Source organism: Alosa sapidissima, chromosome 11 (genome assembly GCF_018492685.1).
Source record: "Alosa sapidissima isolate fAloSap1 chromosome 11, fAloSap1.pri, whole genome shotgun sequence".
Classification (NCBI taxonomy): domain Eukaryota; kingdom Metazoa; phylum Chordata; class Actinopteri; order Clupeiformes; family Clupeidae; genus Alosa; species Alosa sapidissima.
This window is the reverse complement of record NC_055967.1, coordinates 22,176,735-22,193,720: the sequence shown is the minus strand read 5'-3', so window position 1 is coordinate 22,193,720 and position 16,986 is coordinate 22,176,735. Positions and strand designations below refer to the sequence as shown.

The 16,986-nt window shown below is 45.8% G+C and overlaps 4 protein-coding genes and 1 long non-coding RNA gene across 9 annotated transcripts in view; 2 read left to right on the top strand and 3 right to left on the bottom strand.

Moving 5' to 3' along the window:
- Positions 1 to 5,882, bottom strand: part of deaf1 (DEAF1 transcription factor) — an 11,657-nt gene extending 5,775 nt beyond the window's left edge. Inside the window, exons 1-7 of one of the 2 annotated variants that reach the window (XM_042109661.1) lie at positions 5,453 to 5,882; positions 4,924 to 5,018; positions 4,230 to 4,359; positions 3,623 to 3,769; positions 1,871 to 2,010; positions 1,301 to 1,366; positions 499 to 543 (exon numbers count right to left, since the gene is read on the bottom strand). In XM_042109661.1, coding sequence (XP_041965595.1) covers positions 499 to 543; positions 1,301 to 1,366; positions 1,871 to 2,010; positions 3,623 to 3,769; positions 4,230 to 4,359; positions 4,924 to 5,018; positions 5,453 to 5,657 — 828 coding nt within the window. In that variant the 5' untranslated portion in view covers positions 5,658 to 5,882. Of the gene's footprint in view, positions 1 to 498; positions 544 to 1,300; positions 1,367 to 1,870; positions 2,011 to 3,622; positions 3,770 to 4,229; positions 4,360 to 4,923; positions 5,021 to 5,452 lie in introns of those variants that run through there. The other variant, XM_042109662.1, reaches the window with a different exon arrangement.
- The window catches only part of LOC121723709, a 17,309-nt gene extending 11,261 nt beyond the window's left edge, over positions 1 to 6,048 (top strand). The window contains exons 2-3 of the long non-coding RNA XR_006035017.1: positions 5,849 to 5,854; positions 5,968 to 6,048. This is a non-coding gene — a long non-coding RNA (uncharacterized LOC121723709). The remainder of the gene's footprint in view (positions 1 to 5,848; positions 5,855 to 5,967) is intronic.
- The window catches only part of bet1l (Bet1 golgi vesicular membrane trafficking protein-like), a 14,274-nt gene extending 6,568 nt beyond the window's left edge, over positions 1 to 7,706 (bottom strand). The window contains exons 1-4 of one of the 2 annotated variants that reach the window (XR_006035016.1): positions 7,546 to 7,706; positions 7,184 to 7,269; positions 6,997 to 7,053; positions 6,154 to 6,877 (exon numbers count right to left, since the gene is read on the bottom strand). Coding sequence is in view for 1 of the 2 variants with exons in the window: in XM_042109666.1 (XP_041965600.1) it covers positions 6,710 to 6,877; positions 6,997 to 7,053; positions 7,184 to 7,269; positions 7,546 to 7,567 (333 nt within the window). In the remaining variant the exon portion in view is untranslated. Of the gene's footprint in view, positions 1 to 6,073; positions 6,878 to 6,996; positions 7,054 to 7,183; positions 7,270 to 7,545 lie in introns of those variants that run through there. The other variant, XM_042109666.1, reaches the window with a different exon arrangement.
- Positions 7,707 to 7,810: 104 nt separating this feature from the next.
- Positions 7,811 to 13,282, top strand: kcnj11l (potassium inwardly rectifying channel subfamily J member 11, like). 2 transcript variants are annotated; one of them, XM_042109663.1, is made up of 7 exons: positions 7,811 to 7,939; positions 8,604 to 8,718; positions 9,238 to 9,444; positions 10,236 to 10,472; positions 10,604 to 10,873; positions 11,088 to 11,295; positions 11,891 to 13,282. In XM_042109663.1, exons 3-7 carry the CDS (start codon positions 9,286 to 9,288, stop codon positions 12,316 to 12,318), a joined length of 1,302 nt encoding a protein of 433 aa, XP_041965597.1. In that variant the 5' UTR covers positions 7,811 to 7,939; positions 8,604 to 8,718; positions 9,238 to 9,285; the 3' UTR covers positions 12,319 to 13,282. The 2 variants fall into 2 exon arrangements, with proteins under 2 accessions (XP_041965597.1, XP_041965598.1); XM_042109664.1 differs by lacking the exon at positions 8,604 to 8,718.
- Positions 13,283 to 13,471: 189 nt separating this feature from the next.
- LOC121724206 (CD59 glycoprotein-like) lies at positions 13,472 to 15,434 on the bottom strand. Of its 2 annotated transcripts, none has more exons than XM_042110603.1 (4): positions 15,150 to 15,434; positions 14,870 to 14,938; positions 14,176 to 14,280; positions 13,472 to 14,052 (listed from the first exon to the last, which is right to left on the bottom strand). In XM_042110603.1, the coding sequence occupies exons 2-4, from the start codon at positions 14,928 to 14,930 to the stop codon at positions 13,850 to 13,852; spliced, it is 369 nt and encodes a 122-aa protein (XP_041966537.1). In that variant the 5' UTR covers positions 14,931 to 14,938; positions 15,150 to 15,434; the 3' UTR covers positions 13,472 to 13,849. The 2 variants fall into 2 exon arrangements, with proteins under 2 accessions (XP_041966537.1, XP_041966536.1); XM_042110602.1 differs by having other exon boundaries at positions 14,870 to 14,943; positions 15,150 to 15,430.
- Positions 15,435 to 16,986: the final 1,552 nt, after the last annotated feature.

Sequence of the window (16,986 nt, the reverse complement as noted above, 5' to 3'; positions counted from 1 at the left end):
AGACTGCTATTGAGAGTAACAGACAGCTACAGCTGCTATAGACATACCACAGACTACTACAGACTGCTATAGACATGCCACAGTCTGCCACAGACAGCTGCAGACTAGTACAGACAGTCACAGACAGCTGTAGATGGTCACAGACAACTACAGACTGCTATAGACAGTCACAGACAGCTATAGACTGCTATGGACTGCCACAGACTTCCATGGTCTACTACAGGCTGCCACAGTCAAAGCGAGTCTAAGCAAGACAGCTGACCACCTCAGTCACTGAGACTAAAGACAGCAGCTCCAGCAGGCTATTGTGAAAGTAAGAACACACACACTCAGGCTCCGTCTGTAAAGTAGGTTAGGTGGTAAATATCACACACACACACGCACACACACACACACACGCACACACACACACACACGCGCACACACACACACACACGCGCACTCAAAGTAAGAACACACCCCCACATACACACACACACACACACACACACACATTACCATATTTATGTTCTCCGCAGTGAATGACGAGCCGTCCTTCGTGCACTGGAAAAGATGGAGAGAGAGAGAGAGAGAGAGAGAGAGAGAGAGAGAGAGAGACAGAGAGAGAAAGAGAGGGAGCCGGGGGGCGTAAGTTAGTGAGTAGTCTAAGGTCTAAGATAGGGTGAGATGCGCTCTCTGCTGAGTTGAGTGAGGAGTGAGGACACAAAAGGACGCAGCAGAGACTCTCAGTGAGTGTAGGCCCTTCTTCCCGTTCATGAGAAACCATTGAGCCTCGTGTCAACAGACAAATTGATTTTGGGACGTTTCATTTCATCTGTATATTAGATGCTTTCTGTGAAACAGATGGAGTGTTTTCTATTGATGTTGATATTGCTTTTGCACGCTGGAGAAGGGAGCCAGTGTCAGGAAAAGAGGAGAGGGGGAGAAAGGGGCACTCACCAGGGGAGGAGAGGGGAGGGGGAGAAAGCAGCACTCACCAGGGGAGGAGAGGGGAGGGGGAGAAAGCGGCACTCACCAGGGGAGGAGAGGAAAGGGGAGGAGGAGAAAGAGGTACTAACCAGGGGGGAAGAGGAGAGGACTCACCAGGGGAGGAGAGGAGAGGGGAGGGGGAGAAAGAGGTACTAACCAGGGGAGGAGAGGAGAGGACTCACCAGGGGAGGAGAGGAGAGGGGAGGGGGAGAAAGAGGTACTAACCAGGGGAGGAGAGGAGAGGACTCACCAAAGGAGGAGAGGAGAGGGGAGGGGGAGAAAGGGGAACTCACCAGGGGGGAAGAGGAGAGGGGGAGAAAGTGGCACTCACCAGGGCTAGGTCATCACAGCAGGCCGCACACGTGCAGGAGGCAGCGTGGGGGTTGAGAATGCGCTCCTGTAAAACCAAAGTCACATTCAGTCTCACACACAGCTCTGAGACTCAGTCTCACACACACCTCAACTCAGGCCTAGATGTATTAAGAATTACCACCTGTTTCTATTATAAGTACCTATTTGCACCTTAAAACATGGCATCGTATGTACAAAATAGACCGCACATGGATGAAAGCACATTTTACCTGCCACTGGAGTGCAGAATGGGGAGCACCCGCTATTTCTCGCTATTAGTATCAAACAGCACCTCTGAGACAGGCATCAGTGGTCATGAGACAATGTCTTTATCGCCATCAAACTCTTACGCTTGGAAATTAACTCCCGGTAATGATGCATTATGTATCTTCTGCTCCATATCAAGACTCAACGCTCGTCTATGTGACACACTGTGCTGTGTGTGTGTGTGTGTGTGTGTGTATGTGTGTGTGTGATGGAGCTGACCTGTATGAGGCACTGTGTGTCTGTGTCTGTGTGTGTGTGTGTGTGTGACGGTGATGGCCCTGACCTGTATGAGGCACTGGAGAGGCCGGCCGGCGTAGCGGATGCTTCTCTTCCAGTCCTTACTGCTGGCCCTGCCCGCCATCGCCTCAAACTCAGTGGGGGTGAACCAGGCGTTGTTGTGCTTAATGCAACGACCCTTCCCTCCTGCAGATGAGTACACACAAGCCATTACACACACACAGACCACTGCAGACAAACAGTTACACACACACACACACACACACACACCACCGCAAGCAAACCATTACACACACACACACACACACAGACCACAGCAGACAAACCATTACACACACAAACCACCACAGACACACAGGCCACCACGGACAAACCATTACACACATATACACACACATACACACACACCAGTGGAGACAAATCATTACCTCATTACACACACACACACACACACACAAACACATACACATCTTATCCTTTCACATTAAACACTCACAAACCTATTGTCCTTACCTAAATCACATTATAAACTTACACCTTACATCCTTACACATTACACAGACAGCTTGTGAAAGGGTGAGAGAAAGTCTGTATGTAGTGTTTCTACACTGGTTGCCTGGCAGGAGCCAGAAAGTTTACTAGAACTGGCACTCATCTGGGTTACTAGTGACACAGTGATATATTCTACATGACACCCATTCCAGTGGTGAATAGTTCACGGTGAACAGTTGGCCTGATACACTCACAGCAGACAGCAGAGACAGTGAGTAGGGGACTGTATTCTACCGTTAGGAGAGGGTGTGTGTGAGTGTGTATTCTCCATCCTGTGGAAGAGAGAGGGTGTGTGTGAGTATGTGTTCTGCCGTTAGGAGAGGGTGTGTGTGAGGGTGTATTCTGCCGTTAGGAGAGGGTGTGTCGTGTGTGTGTATTCTCCATCTTGAGGTGGAGAGAGGGTGTGTGTGAGTGTCTATTCTCCACCTAGATGAGGAGCGCTGGTGTGTGTGAGTGTGTATTCTCCATCCTGCGGAAGAGAGAGGGGTGTGTGTCAGTGTGTATTTTCCATCCTGCCGAAGAGAGAGGGGTATGTGTGAGTGTGAATTCTCCACCCAGATGAGGAGCGCTGGTGTGTGTGAATGTGTGTCCTGGGCTGACTCCTCCATGTGGAAAGGGCTGTGTAGGGCTCCTGTTCAGCTGGTTAGTAATGAGCTGATGAAGCTTAGCCTGAGAGGACTGTCTGCTCAGGTCAAGCAGCTACTAATTAAAAACTATCCTGATCACCTATGCACACAAGCACACACACAGAGGCACACACACACACACACACTGCCTGGTACACAGGCGACTCAACTGCCTCGTCAAAGACAACTTGTTTCTATGGCACATACCCTTGTAAGGAGAGAACTCCAAACATCTTGTTATATTAGGTAACTGACTCTAACCTTACCCAAAGTTTCAAAAACAAACCAAAGTTTCAGAATAAACCAAAGTTTGAAATAAACAAATCAAATCCAATCTCTACTTTCTGTCAGTCTAACTTAACTAATGCCCTCTTTACACCAAACAACTTTGACAAGATTTGGGAAAGATTCTTGAAAGATTGGAGTCTTTTGAGCAAAGCTTGAATGGGGGGCATTAGTTAAAAGACTACAATCAATCAAGAATCTTTCCCGAATCTTGTCAAAGTTGTTTGGTGTAAGGTGGCCATAACTGGGTGATTTACAACACTGCACCTGTTCTGTATCAGCCTAACCCTTTCCAATCTCTGTGCTAGGGCCCCCCCTAGTGGATGCTGTGTTACCTGAGCCAAGTCTGTTTTTGTAGAGGATGCCGCTGGTGTTCCTGCAGCGAACTGGCAGCTCGTTGTCATAGACAGATGGGTCCCAGTTGTACTTGGAGCCGTCTTTCTCCTGGATGGGGGTCAGGGGCGTGGACGGAGTCTGAGGCCCTGCAGCGGAATCAACACACGCACACAGTTTACGGGGACGCACTCGGAGAAACATCTTCCACAAGAATCAACACACACAGTTTACAGGGACTCACCGGGAGAACCATCTCTTACAGGAATCAACACACACACACAGTTTACAGGGACACACAGACAGAACCATCTCCCACAGGAATTAACACACATTGAGATATTATGTTTTGTGATACTATACTGATTCTGCGGAACAGGCAGTGGTAGTGTAGTGGTTAATGAGCTGGGCTAGCGTGCAGTAGCCAGAAAAGTTGTGGGTTCAATTCCCACACAATGTAACAATGCCCTTTATAGTATAATGGACATATGTAAGTCACTTCAGAGAAAGGATCTGCTAAATGAATAAACCTAAGTGATGTATCATGACATACACAGTGTATGACATACACTTAATCATACACATTACACACTGGTCTCAGCTGCTCACCTGTTGCCATTGGAGAAGTCGACCCCTTCAGCCCACTGGCATCCACGATGCTGCCATCAGTGTGGACCACGATCAGCGTGGCCTTCTGGGTATTCAGACTGTCCCCAATCTGCAGCGTAGTCCTACCTGTCTGTGGGGCACGGGGTTGAGAAAGAGAGAGGAGAGAGAAAGTGATACTTTATTAACTGAAGGGCTATGTTAGTGGCAATGCAGTGAAATGTTATGCTGTAAATGTCCATGCAGTAAGTGCAAATCAGTGCAAAGTTATTCACAGTGCAAGGGTAGTTAGTAATTACTGCACATAATATAAAATATATACAAAAGTACACATGCAGACAGTAAACTTGTTGGAACAAATACTAGAAATGAGGCTTAACACAGATCGGATGGTGCATACAGTAGATGCTAATGTAGTCAGTAACTGTTTGAATGTGGGTTGGTATGGTAAGGGCAGAGAGGCAGGGTCATGCTAATCTGGGTACCCAGAAGCTCGCATAGGTCATTGCCAATAGCCACCTGAATTAATAGCCCCTGGAACAAAATACTTCATCAGTCTGTCAGTTCAGTTGAGCACTGACCAGGCCCCTCTGCCTGGTGAATATAATATGCAGTGGGTGACAGTGTTTAAGCCCACACAAGAAATCAGTCAGCATAACATCAGCTACTGTAAAACAGTCTGGAGACAGTTCCCTACAAGAACGTGCTCTGGAATGGCAGCGGACGCGGACACGGAGGTGGTGAAGACATTGTCATCTGCCTGGACATCCCCAACAGTGACAGTCGTGACCTCTATGGAAAACAAACAAACAGGACAATTTAAAACTTCCGACCTTTCACACCTCCACTTTGTATGAAATATATATAGCCAACTGGTATAATCTTTACAAATGTAGTAGCCTATACATCATGCAGATTGGCCATTGTGATATCCTCTTTAGATTATAATTAAGCTATTAAAGTATAGTATAGTATAAGATATAGGAAATCGATGCACCAGGCATAGAGGATGCAATAATAACTTGTTATAGAGTACAGAGTAATGGAACAATGTTATGTTTATCGAATGTTAAACTCGATATTAGAGTTAATAGTAAGCGGAGCTTAAAAACCTATTAGGATTTAAGAAGGCTAACGTTAGCCGATACAACCATATGCAGCGTGCTAACATTATATTGCAACCCCGAGTGCAACCAAGAAAAATCAGCACATTAAAAAAAACTTTCCTGCGAATGTGGATTGCGTATCGTCTGGATTCGGCAAGGACTCGGCTCCGATGTCGATGTTAGCTTCCCCCATTACCGTCATCGTCGTGCCTTCGGCCTCCGATTCAGTATCCGAATCCTCCCCCTCCTCTACTGGCCCGACAGTCGTGCTTTCGGACGCTCCATCCAACCCCAGTTGTTTTGTTGCCGAGTGAGACTCGTCCATTTCCCTGACTTACCGATTTCAGCCGAGTATATCCGAGAGCAAATATGGCGGTGTGTTCTGAGGTTTCGGGTTTCATTAAAATCAAAGCAAATGCACGTTATTTCAACACGCTTACAAATATGGAACTTATTAAAGTCCTAACAGGTGATACCAGATTAAATATACAATTAGAAATGGCTTCCGTTTCCAAGTCGTTGGTGGAACTGACAGGAAGGAGGCAAAACGGAAATTACCGAAAGAAAACGACGTGACACGAGATGACGCTCTACTCCAGACGGAGCCAATCATTGACGTCAAGGTCTGTCTCAAGATTTGTTCAATACAATTTCAGTGTTTAAATAAAAACATTTGCCATTCTAAAATCATAAAACGTATATCAAAGCTTGTTAAACAATAATGTTCTAAAAAAGGGAAAATAAGATAGATAGATACTTTATTGATCCCCAGGGGAAATTCAAAGAAATTAAAAATAATCATGATGAGAATCTAATAAAACTTCTCATACATTTCTTTGGATATTAAAAATGACCATTCTGTACAGACCAAAATAAAAGACAACATCTTAACTGTTTGTGTGACAAATACAAATACAAACATTTTTAGTTCAAATGTTTGAAATCAGAGGACAACACGTATCTGATCTCATAATGAAGTCAGAGAGGAATTTGATTTGTAATTAATTGAAACAAACCACCACCATCATCATTACTATGATTAGCAAGTATTTAGTTTGCCCAAATAACTATTTAAATAGGTGCAAATAACTAAATAATACATCATTCTGACCCCCCCCCCCCCCCCCACACACACACACACACACACACACACACGTAGTACACATCAGACATCCCTCTACAGACACTGGTGGCAGTGAGACAAATTGTCTTACTTCAGCGTGCAATACTCCCTTCCCGTTTTCTCCCTAAAAAAAGGGTAGGTATACCCACAAAACATTTTTCACAGAAATGTAAACAGGTACCCACTGGAATGAGGGGTTACTTCTCATAAAACTGAGATACAGGTCAGTCTTCCCACCCAGAAAAGCTGTGCGATCAGTTCTGGACCCTGGACACCAAATAGTACAGGAGGAAGAAGACCAGCACCAGCCCCACTGAGACGTAACACAGGAGCTTGCGGTTGTCCCTGCCAGAGCGCACCATGGTAGAGAATCTCTTCACACTTCCTGTTAACAGACCAGTGGCACTCAGGAAATTGGAGTCCTTAAGATGGGAGATAAGAAATATTAGTACCATTATTCTCAAAGCTTTCAGCAATGGTAGCAGTCAGTAATATGGTTTTAACCATTCACAGTGGAACACTGATAAAGACAGAGACCAACCATGCCATCCAGGTAGCTGTTCTGCTCTTCTGCGTCTTTGTCAATGTCGTAAGCAAGCTATGAGAAAATACATAATAATGATTCATATCCTACATTCTTTTTCCATACTATTCAGTAACAAGGACCATGGCATCAGCCGGTCAGTGTAAGAAAACTTGGAACAGTATCTTGTTTCTATGTAGCCTACCGATTTTAGCCTGGAGACTTTGGTCGCCAGGTTTTCCGCCAGAAGCTTATTCTCTGCATCCAACATATCATCAACACTGCCATGTCCTAGGATAAGAAAACACATTAGAGACGTCATATAAGGATGCTGTCATGAGACGGACACGGAGTTTAGTTGGGTTGTGGGCACCAAAACACAACTAGCTTGATAGCAATCTAGCAAGTTAGCCTCAGACAATTAATATCTCATTTAGACAAAATACTCTTGATAAAGCGCAACTTATATATGTTAGTTCTTGGGGTAAATGTGTGAACAACAATCCTATTCAGATGACAAATAAACTCAAATCATTCTAATTTGTAAAAAATGCGACGTGTCACTACCTCGGTTCCACGACTCAGCCATCTTTCCCCGACGCTCCACGAAACCAACTAGTGTTACGCAGTCTATGGTGTTACGTATTAGACGTACATTCTTAGATTTAGTTAGAGCTGAGCCCGTTTAGCTGCTACCTTGATTAGAGCCAAGAGTATCCTCTCAGTTTGGTATATATACCTGTGTTAAAATTCAATAACATATTTTAGATTAAATAACATCCTGAAATGTAACATTTCCCCATTAAAGACACAAAGCAATTTGTTTTGATAAAAGTCACGTTACCAAAGAAGGAGGAAGTCAAGGCATTATGGGATATGTTTATCAACCAACGCTAATGACTTTTGCGCTATCTAACGTTAATGTTTTCTGGACAATGCATTAGTGGATGGGTTGCGACTAGTAAGTCACCATTTCCGTACTTTTAAGGTTACCTATGTGTTTAGTGAGTGTTTCTGTTTTCAAATATAACACTTGTATGTTGAAATTGTTTGGGGGTCACCGTTGTTGGGATTCTCTTCCTCCCGACCGACCGACTGGATGATGATGATGATGCTTGCTAGCTGTGATGGCAATGACAGCTAACGATAGATGCTCTGCGGCCTCCTCTCTAGCAGCAAGATTACTGGATATGTACTGAAAAACTAAAGATTTGAAGACAGCCTGCCTGCAATGGCGAATCTACAGTGCTTCATTGCATTGATGGGTGTCATGGTTTTATTATTTTTTTTACATAGATACAGTTGTAGACTTTAGTGGGGAAGCTTAGTTTAAGGTAACGTTAGCTTTGGAGCGTTTGTGACATTGTGCTGTAGAGTTTCATAGTAATCGTGGGAATACCTAGCATTATATTTTAGCAATATTTCTAGAAATAGCAATATCCATGTCAAATTTGTCCTACGGATAATGGGGTAGGACAACTGTGAGCGGACATTAGTAGCCTAAAACATACTAGTTTGTAGTTGATTTAGTATTTAGTATCTGTAGACCTGTCTTAATGTCATTATGCTTGTAGTAGGTTTAACTTTATGTATTGCTTTATCGTGTAATTCTGTGGTTGCAACAGTATCTATGCATGGTATCTCTTCTACGGGGAGATGGCAGGGCATCTGTTTTCTGGTTGACCTCTCAAATGCTCAGGGGCAAGGCTCAGAGGGCGGCTAGCTCTTGTGTTGGATTTGGTATGTAATCAGTATGTTCTCTCACTCATTCTTACATGTGTAATCATATACTTGTTTAAAAATGCATGACTGTGTTTATTAATTCCTATTAAGTGCTTATGATCACCCAAATATTCCATGGTCTGTATGAGCTTCTCATTTCTTGGTCTGATTACTTGGTTATGAACATGTTGCTTCCTAATTATCAAGAACATAAATAAATAAGGAACATGAACTTAAATCAAAACAATGGAACGTGCCATCTGTTTTGAGGAGTAAGGTGGCTCATGTGTGAGAGGAGGAGCAGCACAAGTTCTACTATCAGTGCTGCAGAGAAGGATGGGGTTCTGTTTCCAGATGTGGTTCTGCTTCCTGATAGGGTTCTGCTTCCAGATGCTCAGAGAACGAGGGACTAGCTATGTCTGGGGTGTGGAAGTCAGTCAAAATCAGATCACTCAGCAGAATTAGCTGGGAAGACGAGCAGCAGAAGCTTCAGCACCACGTCAGCTAGAGACATGTTGTTCTTCTTTCTCCCCACAGCCACACAGGTCGGCACTGTGCAGAGGTGTGAGGAGTCCGGAATTCAGGATGTTGGCCCGGAAAGGGCTCTTACCGGACGGGTTCCTCCTGACCCGGCTGGCTGAGGATGCCACCCATCCCAACTGGTTCCGCTCCAAGTCCCAGCGTGCCCGCTTCATCACTAAGAGTGGCTCGTGCAACGTGGCCCACAAGAATATCAGGGAGCAGGTCTGCAATGGCCTTTCAGTGTTCAAAGTGGTTTCAGTGAATTGTGCCTCATTTAATATATATAGATATATACATAAAGAATATAGAATATCTAAATAAATATAAAAAAGAATGTATAAAATCTCGCGGGGGGTGCAGAGTGTTAATAATAATAATAATAATAATAATAATAATAATAATAATAATAATAATAAAAATAATAATAATACATTTTATTTAAAGGTGCCTTTCTAAGACATTTAAAAAGCAGCAGAAAATAAAGAATGAAAAACATCAGAAAAAGGCAGAGCAATTGTCATCAGGTGGAACAGATGTGTTTTGAGTTGTGATTTGAAATGGGGGAATGAATCAATGTTTCTGAGAGGCTGGTAATGATTTCCAGAGACGAGGAGCAAAGCGGCTGAATGCTCTGCTCCCCATGGTGGTGAGAGGGGCGGAGGGGACAGACAGGTAGTGATGGGCAAATGAAGCTTTGGTGAACCACTAAACCACAGCAGTGTGAAGCTAGCAACACTAATGAAAAAATCCAATATGGTTGCCACATGTAGATTTTTTTCAACATAAAAGTCCTTACCCAAACCAGTATATGTAACCAAAAATATTGGTTTGCTAAGGACTTTTATTTTGAAAAATGTATGTGTGGCGGCCATCTTTTTGCTTTTCAGCTAGTGTCGCTAGGTTCACACTGCTGTGGTTCAGTGGTTCATCAAAACTTCATTTGCCCATCACTATAGACAGGTGTATGTTGTATGTGTGTGGGTTCTCACTGGCTGTGTGTCCGGTCCACTCAGGGGCGGTTTCTTCAGGATGTCTTCACCACCATGGTGGACCTGAAGTGGCAGCACTCTCTGCTGATCTTCACCTCCGCCTTCCTGTGCTCCTGGATGCTCTTCGCCATGGTGTGGTGGCTGATCGCCTTCGCTCATGGTGACCTGGAGCCCCGCGACCCTGACAGCGTCGGACATGTGCCCTGTGTGACCGCCATCCACTCCTTCACGTCCGCCTTCCTCTTCTCCATCGAGGTACAGGTGAGTCACCTAGACGACCAGATGAGTCTTATGTAGACCAGGTGAGTCTCACACACATCAGTAGGAGGTGAGTCTCACGCAAACCGGGTGAGTCATATGGTTTTGTTTTTGGTTTTGTTTGCATTTCCCAGGTAACCATCGGCTTCGGCGGACGCATGGTGACGGAGGAGTGCCCGCTGGCCATCACGGTGCTGATAATCCAGAACATTCTGGGGCTGATCGTCAACGCCGTGATGCTGGGCTGCGTGTTCATGAAGACGGCACAGGCCAACCGCCGCGCGGAGACGCTTATCTTCTCCCGCAACGCCGTCATCGCCCCGCGCAATGGCCGGCCCACCTTCATGTTCCGTGTGGGTGACCTCAGGAAGAGCATGATCATCTCCGCCACCATCCAGCTGCAGGTGAACAAACACACTCAGACACAGCTCTGGGCACGCCCACACAATGCTGAACACGCCCACATAACGCTGACAACACACAATGCTGAGCACACCCTCAGAACACTGAACACGCCCAGGCACTGCTGAACACGCCCTACTCAGATCATTAACAGTGCACAGTTCACAGTAGCATCGGTGACACTAGTGTGTGTGTGTGTGTGTGTGTGATGGTCAGGTGATCCGGCGCACGGTGACGGCTGAGGGGGAGGTGATTCCGGTGTGTCAGCTGGACATCCAGGTGGAGAATCCGCTGCGGAGCAACGGCATCTTCCTGGTGTCTCCGCTCATCATCAGCCACACCATCGAGCGCGGCAGCCCACTCTACGAGATCTCCGCCCAGTCCCTGACTACCGAGGACCTCGAGATCATCGTCATCCTTGAGGGTCAGACTTGCCTTTGCTCACCCAGCCCTCACTGCTGTGTGTGTGTGTGTGTGTGTGTGTGTGTGTGTGTGTGTGTGTGTGTGTGTGTGTGTGTGTGTGTGTGTGTGTGTGTGTGTGTGTGGAGGACCTGGTGATCATCATCATCATCATCATCCTCGAGGGTCAGACTTGCCTTTGCTCACTCAACCCTTGCTGTGTGTGTGTGTGTGTGTGTGTGTGTGATTGAGATTGAGGACCTGGAAATCATCTTCATCCTCAAGGTTCAAACTCACACCTCTACACATTTGCGTGTGTGCCCTGACTGATGTGTGTGATGGGGGTGGTGGTGATTGTGATGATTGTGTGTTTACATGTGTAGTTGAGATGAACTCAGTGTTTATTTTGCCTGTAATCGCTGAATTATATTTATGTGTTTTATATTTATATTATCTCATCACAAGTCTCTTGCTGAATGGGGCTTAACCCTTGGATCTGTGTGTGTCTGTGTGTGTCTGTGTGTGTCTGTGTGTCATGTGCGTCGTGAGCGTGTGTGTGTGTGTTTGTGCGTGAGCATGTGTGTGTGTGTGTGTGTGTGTGTGTGTGTGTGTGTGTACAGGCGTGGTGGAGACGACGGGCATCACTATGCAGGCGCGCACCTCCTACACGCCCGAGGAGATCCTGTGGGGTCGCCGCTTCGTGTCCATCATGACTGAGGAGGATGGCCGCTACTCCGTCGACTATTCCAAGTTCGGCAACACGGTGCCCGTGCGCATGCCCGCCCTGAGCGCCAAGGAACTAGACCAGACGCGCGGCGTGCAGGAGAGCGGACCTTCGGAAGGCCAACCGCAGGGCTGGGGGCTGGTGCGGGCTGGCCGCGGGGGGTACCGACGCGGGGGCAGGGCTTGTGACGGTGCCGCAGCCTCCAGACCCTGGTACGCGCCAGCCGAAAAGGAGGAAGACAAGAGCGCCCAGAAGAAGACCGTTAAGCTGGAGGAGATCGGGAGGGAGATCCGTGACGAGTCCATTGAGGAGATGAGCGACTGAGACCACATCTCACCAGGAGGTCCGTCTGACCATGCACAACAGATCTCCAGCCACATCTGACGAGAAAGTCCATCTGAACGTGCACAACAGATCCCCAGGCACATCTAAACGTGCACATGCTGATGCGATAGTTTATCATATCATGTGTATCATATCAAACATACTGTCTGTTTAGTCGCATTTGTATGTTGTTGTTGTTGTCGTTGCTGTTGCTGTCATCGGTAATATTTCTTTATATTTCTGCAATATATTTCTACAGTAACTGGACCAAATCCACTCAGACACAATCCGTTCCCATGTAAACCACATGTCTCAGAGGTTCTTCAGATACAACACCTGCTCACCTGTTTATATTTTTGCATTCCCTGGACCCTTTATAACCTGCCATCAACCAGACTTGTTAGAACCACTCAGTCGTTCCATCTATTGGACCTGCTAGAACCTGCCAGTCATTCCACCCACTGGACCCTTTAGAACCTGCCAGTCATTCCATCTACCGGACTCATTAAAACCTACTGGTCGTTCCGTCCACCAGACCCGTTAGAACCAGCTGGTCATTCCACCTACCGGACCCGTTAGAACCTGCCAATCATTCCATCTACCGGACCCGTTAGAACCTGCCAGTCGTTCCATCCACCAGACCCAATAGAACCTGCTGGTCATTCCACCCACTGGACATGTTAGAACCTGCCAGTCGTTACACCCACCGGACCTGTTAGATCCTGCCAGTCGTTGCATCCACCGGACCTGTTAGAACCTGCTGGTCATTCCATCCATTCTTTTGTCTATCAGCTGATTAGTTCTCACATAGTCTACTATGTTCCCAGGAGAGCGATATGAATGTTGCTTAGTGTCTCCTTAGAGTTCCCTACTGTACTGTACTGTGATATGTATTTATTTATTTATGTTTTTATTTATGTATTTATTGATTGTTTATTTATTTGAATAAATACAGTAAATTGTGCATACTTTGTCTGGTAATTATTATGTCATTGATGCAACAGCTGATGGCTGGAGTTTACAACCACGAGTATAACCACGGAGGGTAGCACAGTCGCACGCACGCACACAGACACACACACCTAAAAACAATTGGGAACCACTTCCTTCAGAGTTCAGAGAACTCTATCAAACTACTATCAAATACACCAGATAATTTTATCAAATATTCTTTTAATTCTGTTATTAACCAAAAAAATAATCTTAAACAAACATGTTGGTGTGACCATGACCGGAAAACTAAATTGGTTCAGATCACTCACAGTTAGTCTTTTTAATGGGATTAAATTACATCATTAACACTTAGACCAGTCCATATTCAATACTGATTTACATGGTTTAATGATAATGTAACCTTTCAATATATGGGCAAATGTAAACATGAACTAAAATTACAGCACATAGTGGATTCTGCACTTAAACATTAACTACACAAAGGCCATTCGTGGTTGGACCTAGGGCAGCGGTGCCGTGGACAAGTGAAGTTGCAGTCCAGGTTCCCGTGGTCGTGTCCGGCGGCGGCAACAGCGAGTCACAGGACCCAGAGGCCAAGCAGCACCGGCACCAGCGCCCCGAGCAGCAGGGCAGGCTGGCTGGTCGCCGTGGCGATGCCTCCGTTGCACAGGTTGCTGCTGCAGCAGCGGTAAGTGAAGCCGTCCACTGACGGGAACATCTGCGTCAGGCGCAAGTTGTCACAGTCCGTGTAACGGATACACTGCCGAATGGTTTTGCCACCTGAACCCAAACACACAGCAGTTACAATTGTGTGTGTGTGTGTGTCTGTGAGTTTGTGTGTGCGTGCGTACATGCGAGTGAGTGTGTGTGTGTGTGTGTGTCTGTGTGTGTCTGTGACTTTACCTTTCTCACTCAGGGACAGACAGGAGTCCTCGTAGCTGCACTCTTGCACGTTTTGGCAGTTGACGGTGCTGTAACCATGACATCGATAACACTGCAGCGCTGAGCCTACAGAACACACACACACACACACACACACACACACACACACACACACACACATTATAACACCATAGCCAACAGAACACACACACACACACACACACACACACACACACACACACACACAAACACACACACACACACATTATAACACCATAGTCAACAGAACACACACACAACCATAACACCCACTTACTATAAAACAACACCATAATAAATACACACTATCACACCACAATAAACATACACTATCATAACACAACAGCAACATTTTGCACATATTGGTGATGATATTGTTATAAAACACAACAGCTCTGCACAAGCTATATTTGGTTTATGATTCAACACAACAGCCCTACGCAAACATAGTCATTTTAGTAGAACAAGAATACTACACTCACACACATTATAATTTATATAATTTATATAATTTATTCTCAAGTTAAGATTATTTGAACAAAAGTATATGAAGAAGTTGATAACCATCTAAAGTAACACCTGTTAAGGTTTTTGAAAGCCAAACCTCAAAGCTGAAAATTATGAAATGAAAGCATATCTCTGTGAGGATGCAGCTAACAGTATGAAAATGACCCACTTGTAGAGAGGACTGTGAAGCTGATCAGTAGACCCAGCAACGCAGATGACATCATCTTCATGCTGCTCTCTATACTGGATACACACAACCAGAATAAATATACACAACCAGTATGGATACACACACCCAGTATGGATACACACACCCAGTATGGATAAACACAACCAGTATGGATACACACCCAGTATGGATACACACAACCAGTATGACAAACGACACGGTTGTGATTGTGACATGATTAGAGGACAATGATAAGATGATTTGGAGATCCGATGCTTACCCCAGCAGACACGGCTCCGCAGCGGAGCGTGGTCAGATGATTTGGAGATGCGATGCTAACCCCAGTAGGTGCGGCTCCACAGTGGAGCGAGGTTAGGCGGACGGCTCTGCCCTGAATGAGCCCATTAAGGCGTCTGCTGGAGCCTCAGTCAGGAGGCACAAAGGCCCTCTGTCCCCGCAGGCACCGCCTCCTCATGCCCATCTGGACCCCTGCAAAGCCATGGCAGACCCGCCGCAGATCAGAACCAATCAGAACAATCACAACAACCACAGTAACCACAATAACCACAACAACCACAGCAACCACAGCAACCACAGCAACCACAATAACCACAGCAACCACAACAACCACACCAACCACAACAACCACAGCAACCACAGCAACCACAACAACCACAACAACCTCAACAACCCAAACACTACCCCACTGTACATCAGAACCACAACAACCACAACAACCCAAACACTGCCCCACTGTACATCAGAACCACAACAACCCAAACACTAACCCCACAACACACAGAACAGCCACTGTACACATAAAAGCAGATCTAAATGAATGTCGATAAAATGAGGATGTGTTTTAGTTTAGGTCAACATCTCAGTGTTGAAATAATAGTGGAGACTCATCTCATGTGGTTAGTTAGGCATCACAGTGCAGAAGGTCTGGTGAGAGGAATCCATGCCTGGGATGCGGCTGTTCTATAGCTGGTGGTGTGTTGGCCCCAACCACATTGAAATGGAGGACACATCTAGAATAAGAACCAAGCTTACGCTCAAAGAGAGTAGAATATTTAGTCAAGTCAAGCTGACATCTGTCCTCAGTACAAACAAAACCCTTGAAGTCATAAATACAAAAAGGACCAACACAGTGACGATGATTAATGACAAATCAGAGATAATTTCCACAAACATGCTCATCCAATCAGACGAAACCACTGGCAGCTGATTGTCTGAGCTTGGTGCGTGGTGCATGGGTGTGGCAATGTCCTGCTGAATTACTTTTATCCAACTGCTGTCCTGCTGTTGTCCTACCATCCAGCTGTTTCATTATGGACATCTGAGATGTCAGCGCTACACTGTACCTGAAACAGGTCAGTACTGCGCACATGAAACTGGTCAGTACTGCACACACAAATCAGGTCAGTACTGCACATGTGAAACCGGTCAGTACTGTTTACTTGAAACAGGTCAGTACTGTGTGCACGTGAAACAGGTCAGTACTGCGCACGTGAAACAGGTCAGTACTGTGTGTCTGATCTCAGCTCCATTCTCATCCAGAAGGCATTTTTATTCTGATCAGCCCTGCTGAACCCTGAGAAACAAGCCAGTCTGAGCTGAGAGGAGGAACTGGCCCTGGGCCCTTTGGGAAGTGTGTGTGTGTGTGTGTGTGTGTGTGTGTGTGTGTGTGTGTGTGTGTGTGAGAAAGAGAGAGCTGGATATTTCGAGGCACCAGTCACAGGGAAAAACACTGATTATGCAGCCGTCTTTTCTCCTATCACAGCTGGGAGTTACAATAACCACTCTGTGTATCGGCCATCATCACACACAAACACACACACACACACACACACACACACAGGCTTTCACTCAAGTTCACACTTCTGTACACAATAACACCTCACATACACATGCTCTCTCTCTCTCACATACACACACACGCGCCACACACACACACATAGGCCTTTTCTCAGGTTCACATGCCTGTACATACACATACACACACAGCTTTCATTCCAATCAGGCCAATACGTCTAGTCTACACACAACAAATGTTAATACTGCCTTTAGCTTCAAATGCTTATATACAGTATCTGCTCATCAATTGATCACACTCC

Excerpts from the sequence above, each read along its gene's own strand:
- kcnj11l (XM_042109664.1), top strand. The coding sequence starts at position 9,286 with ATGTTGGCCCGGAAAGGGCTCTTACCGGACGGGTTCCTCCTGACCCGG. Across the intron at positions 10,473-10,603 it reads TCTTCTCCATCGAGGTACAG|GTAACCATCGGCTTCGGCGG; the intron begins GTGAGTCACCTA and ends TGCATTTCCCAG. Across the intron at positions 11,296-11,890 it reads GATCATCGTCATCCTTGAGG|GCGTGGTGGAGACGACGGGC; the intron begins GTCAGACTTGCC and ends GTGTGTGTACAG.
- LOC121724206 (XM_042110603.1), bottom strand. The coding sequence starts at position 14,930 with ATGAAGATGATGTCATCTGCGTTGCTGGGTCTACTGATCAGCTTCACA. Across the intron at positions 14,281-14,869 it reads CTTCACAGTCCTCTCTACAA|GCTCAGCGCTGCAGTGTTAT; the intron begins GTGGGTCATTTT and ends TGTGTTCTGTAG. Across the intron at positions 14,053-14,175 it reads TCTGTCCCTGAGTGAGAAAG|GTGGCAAAACCATTCGGCAG; the intron begins GTAAAGTCACAG and ends GTTTGGGTTCAG.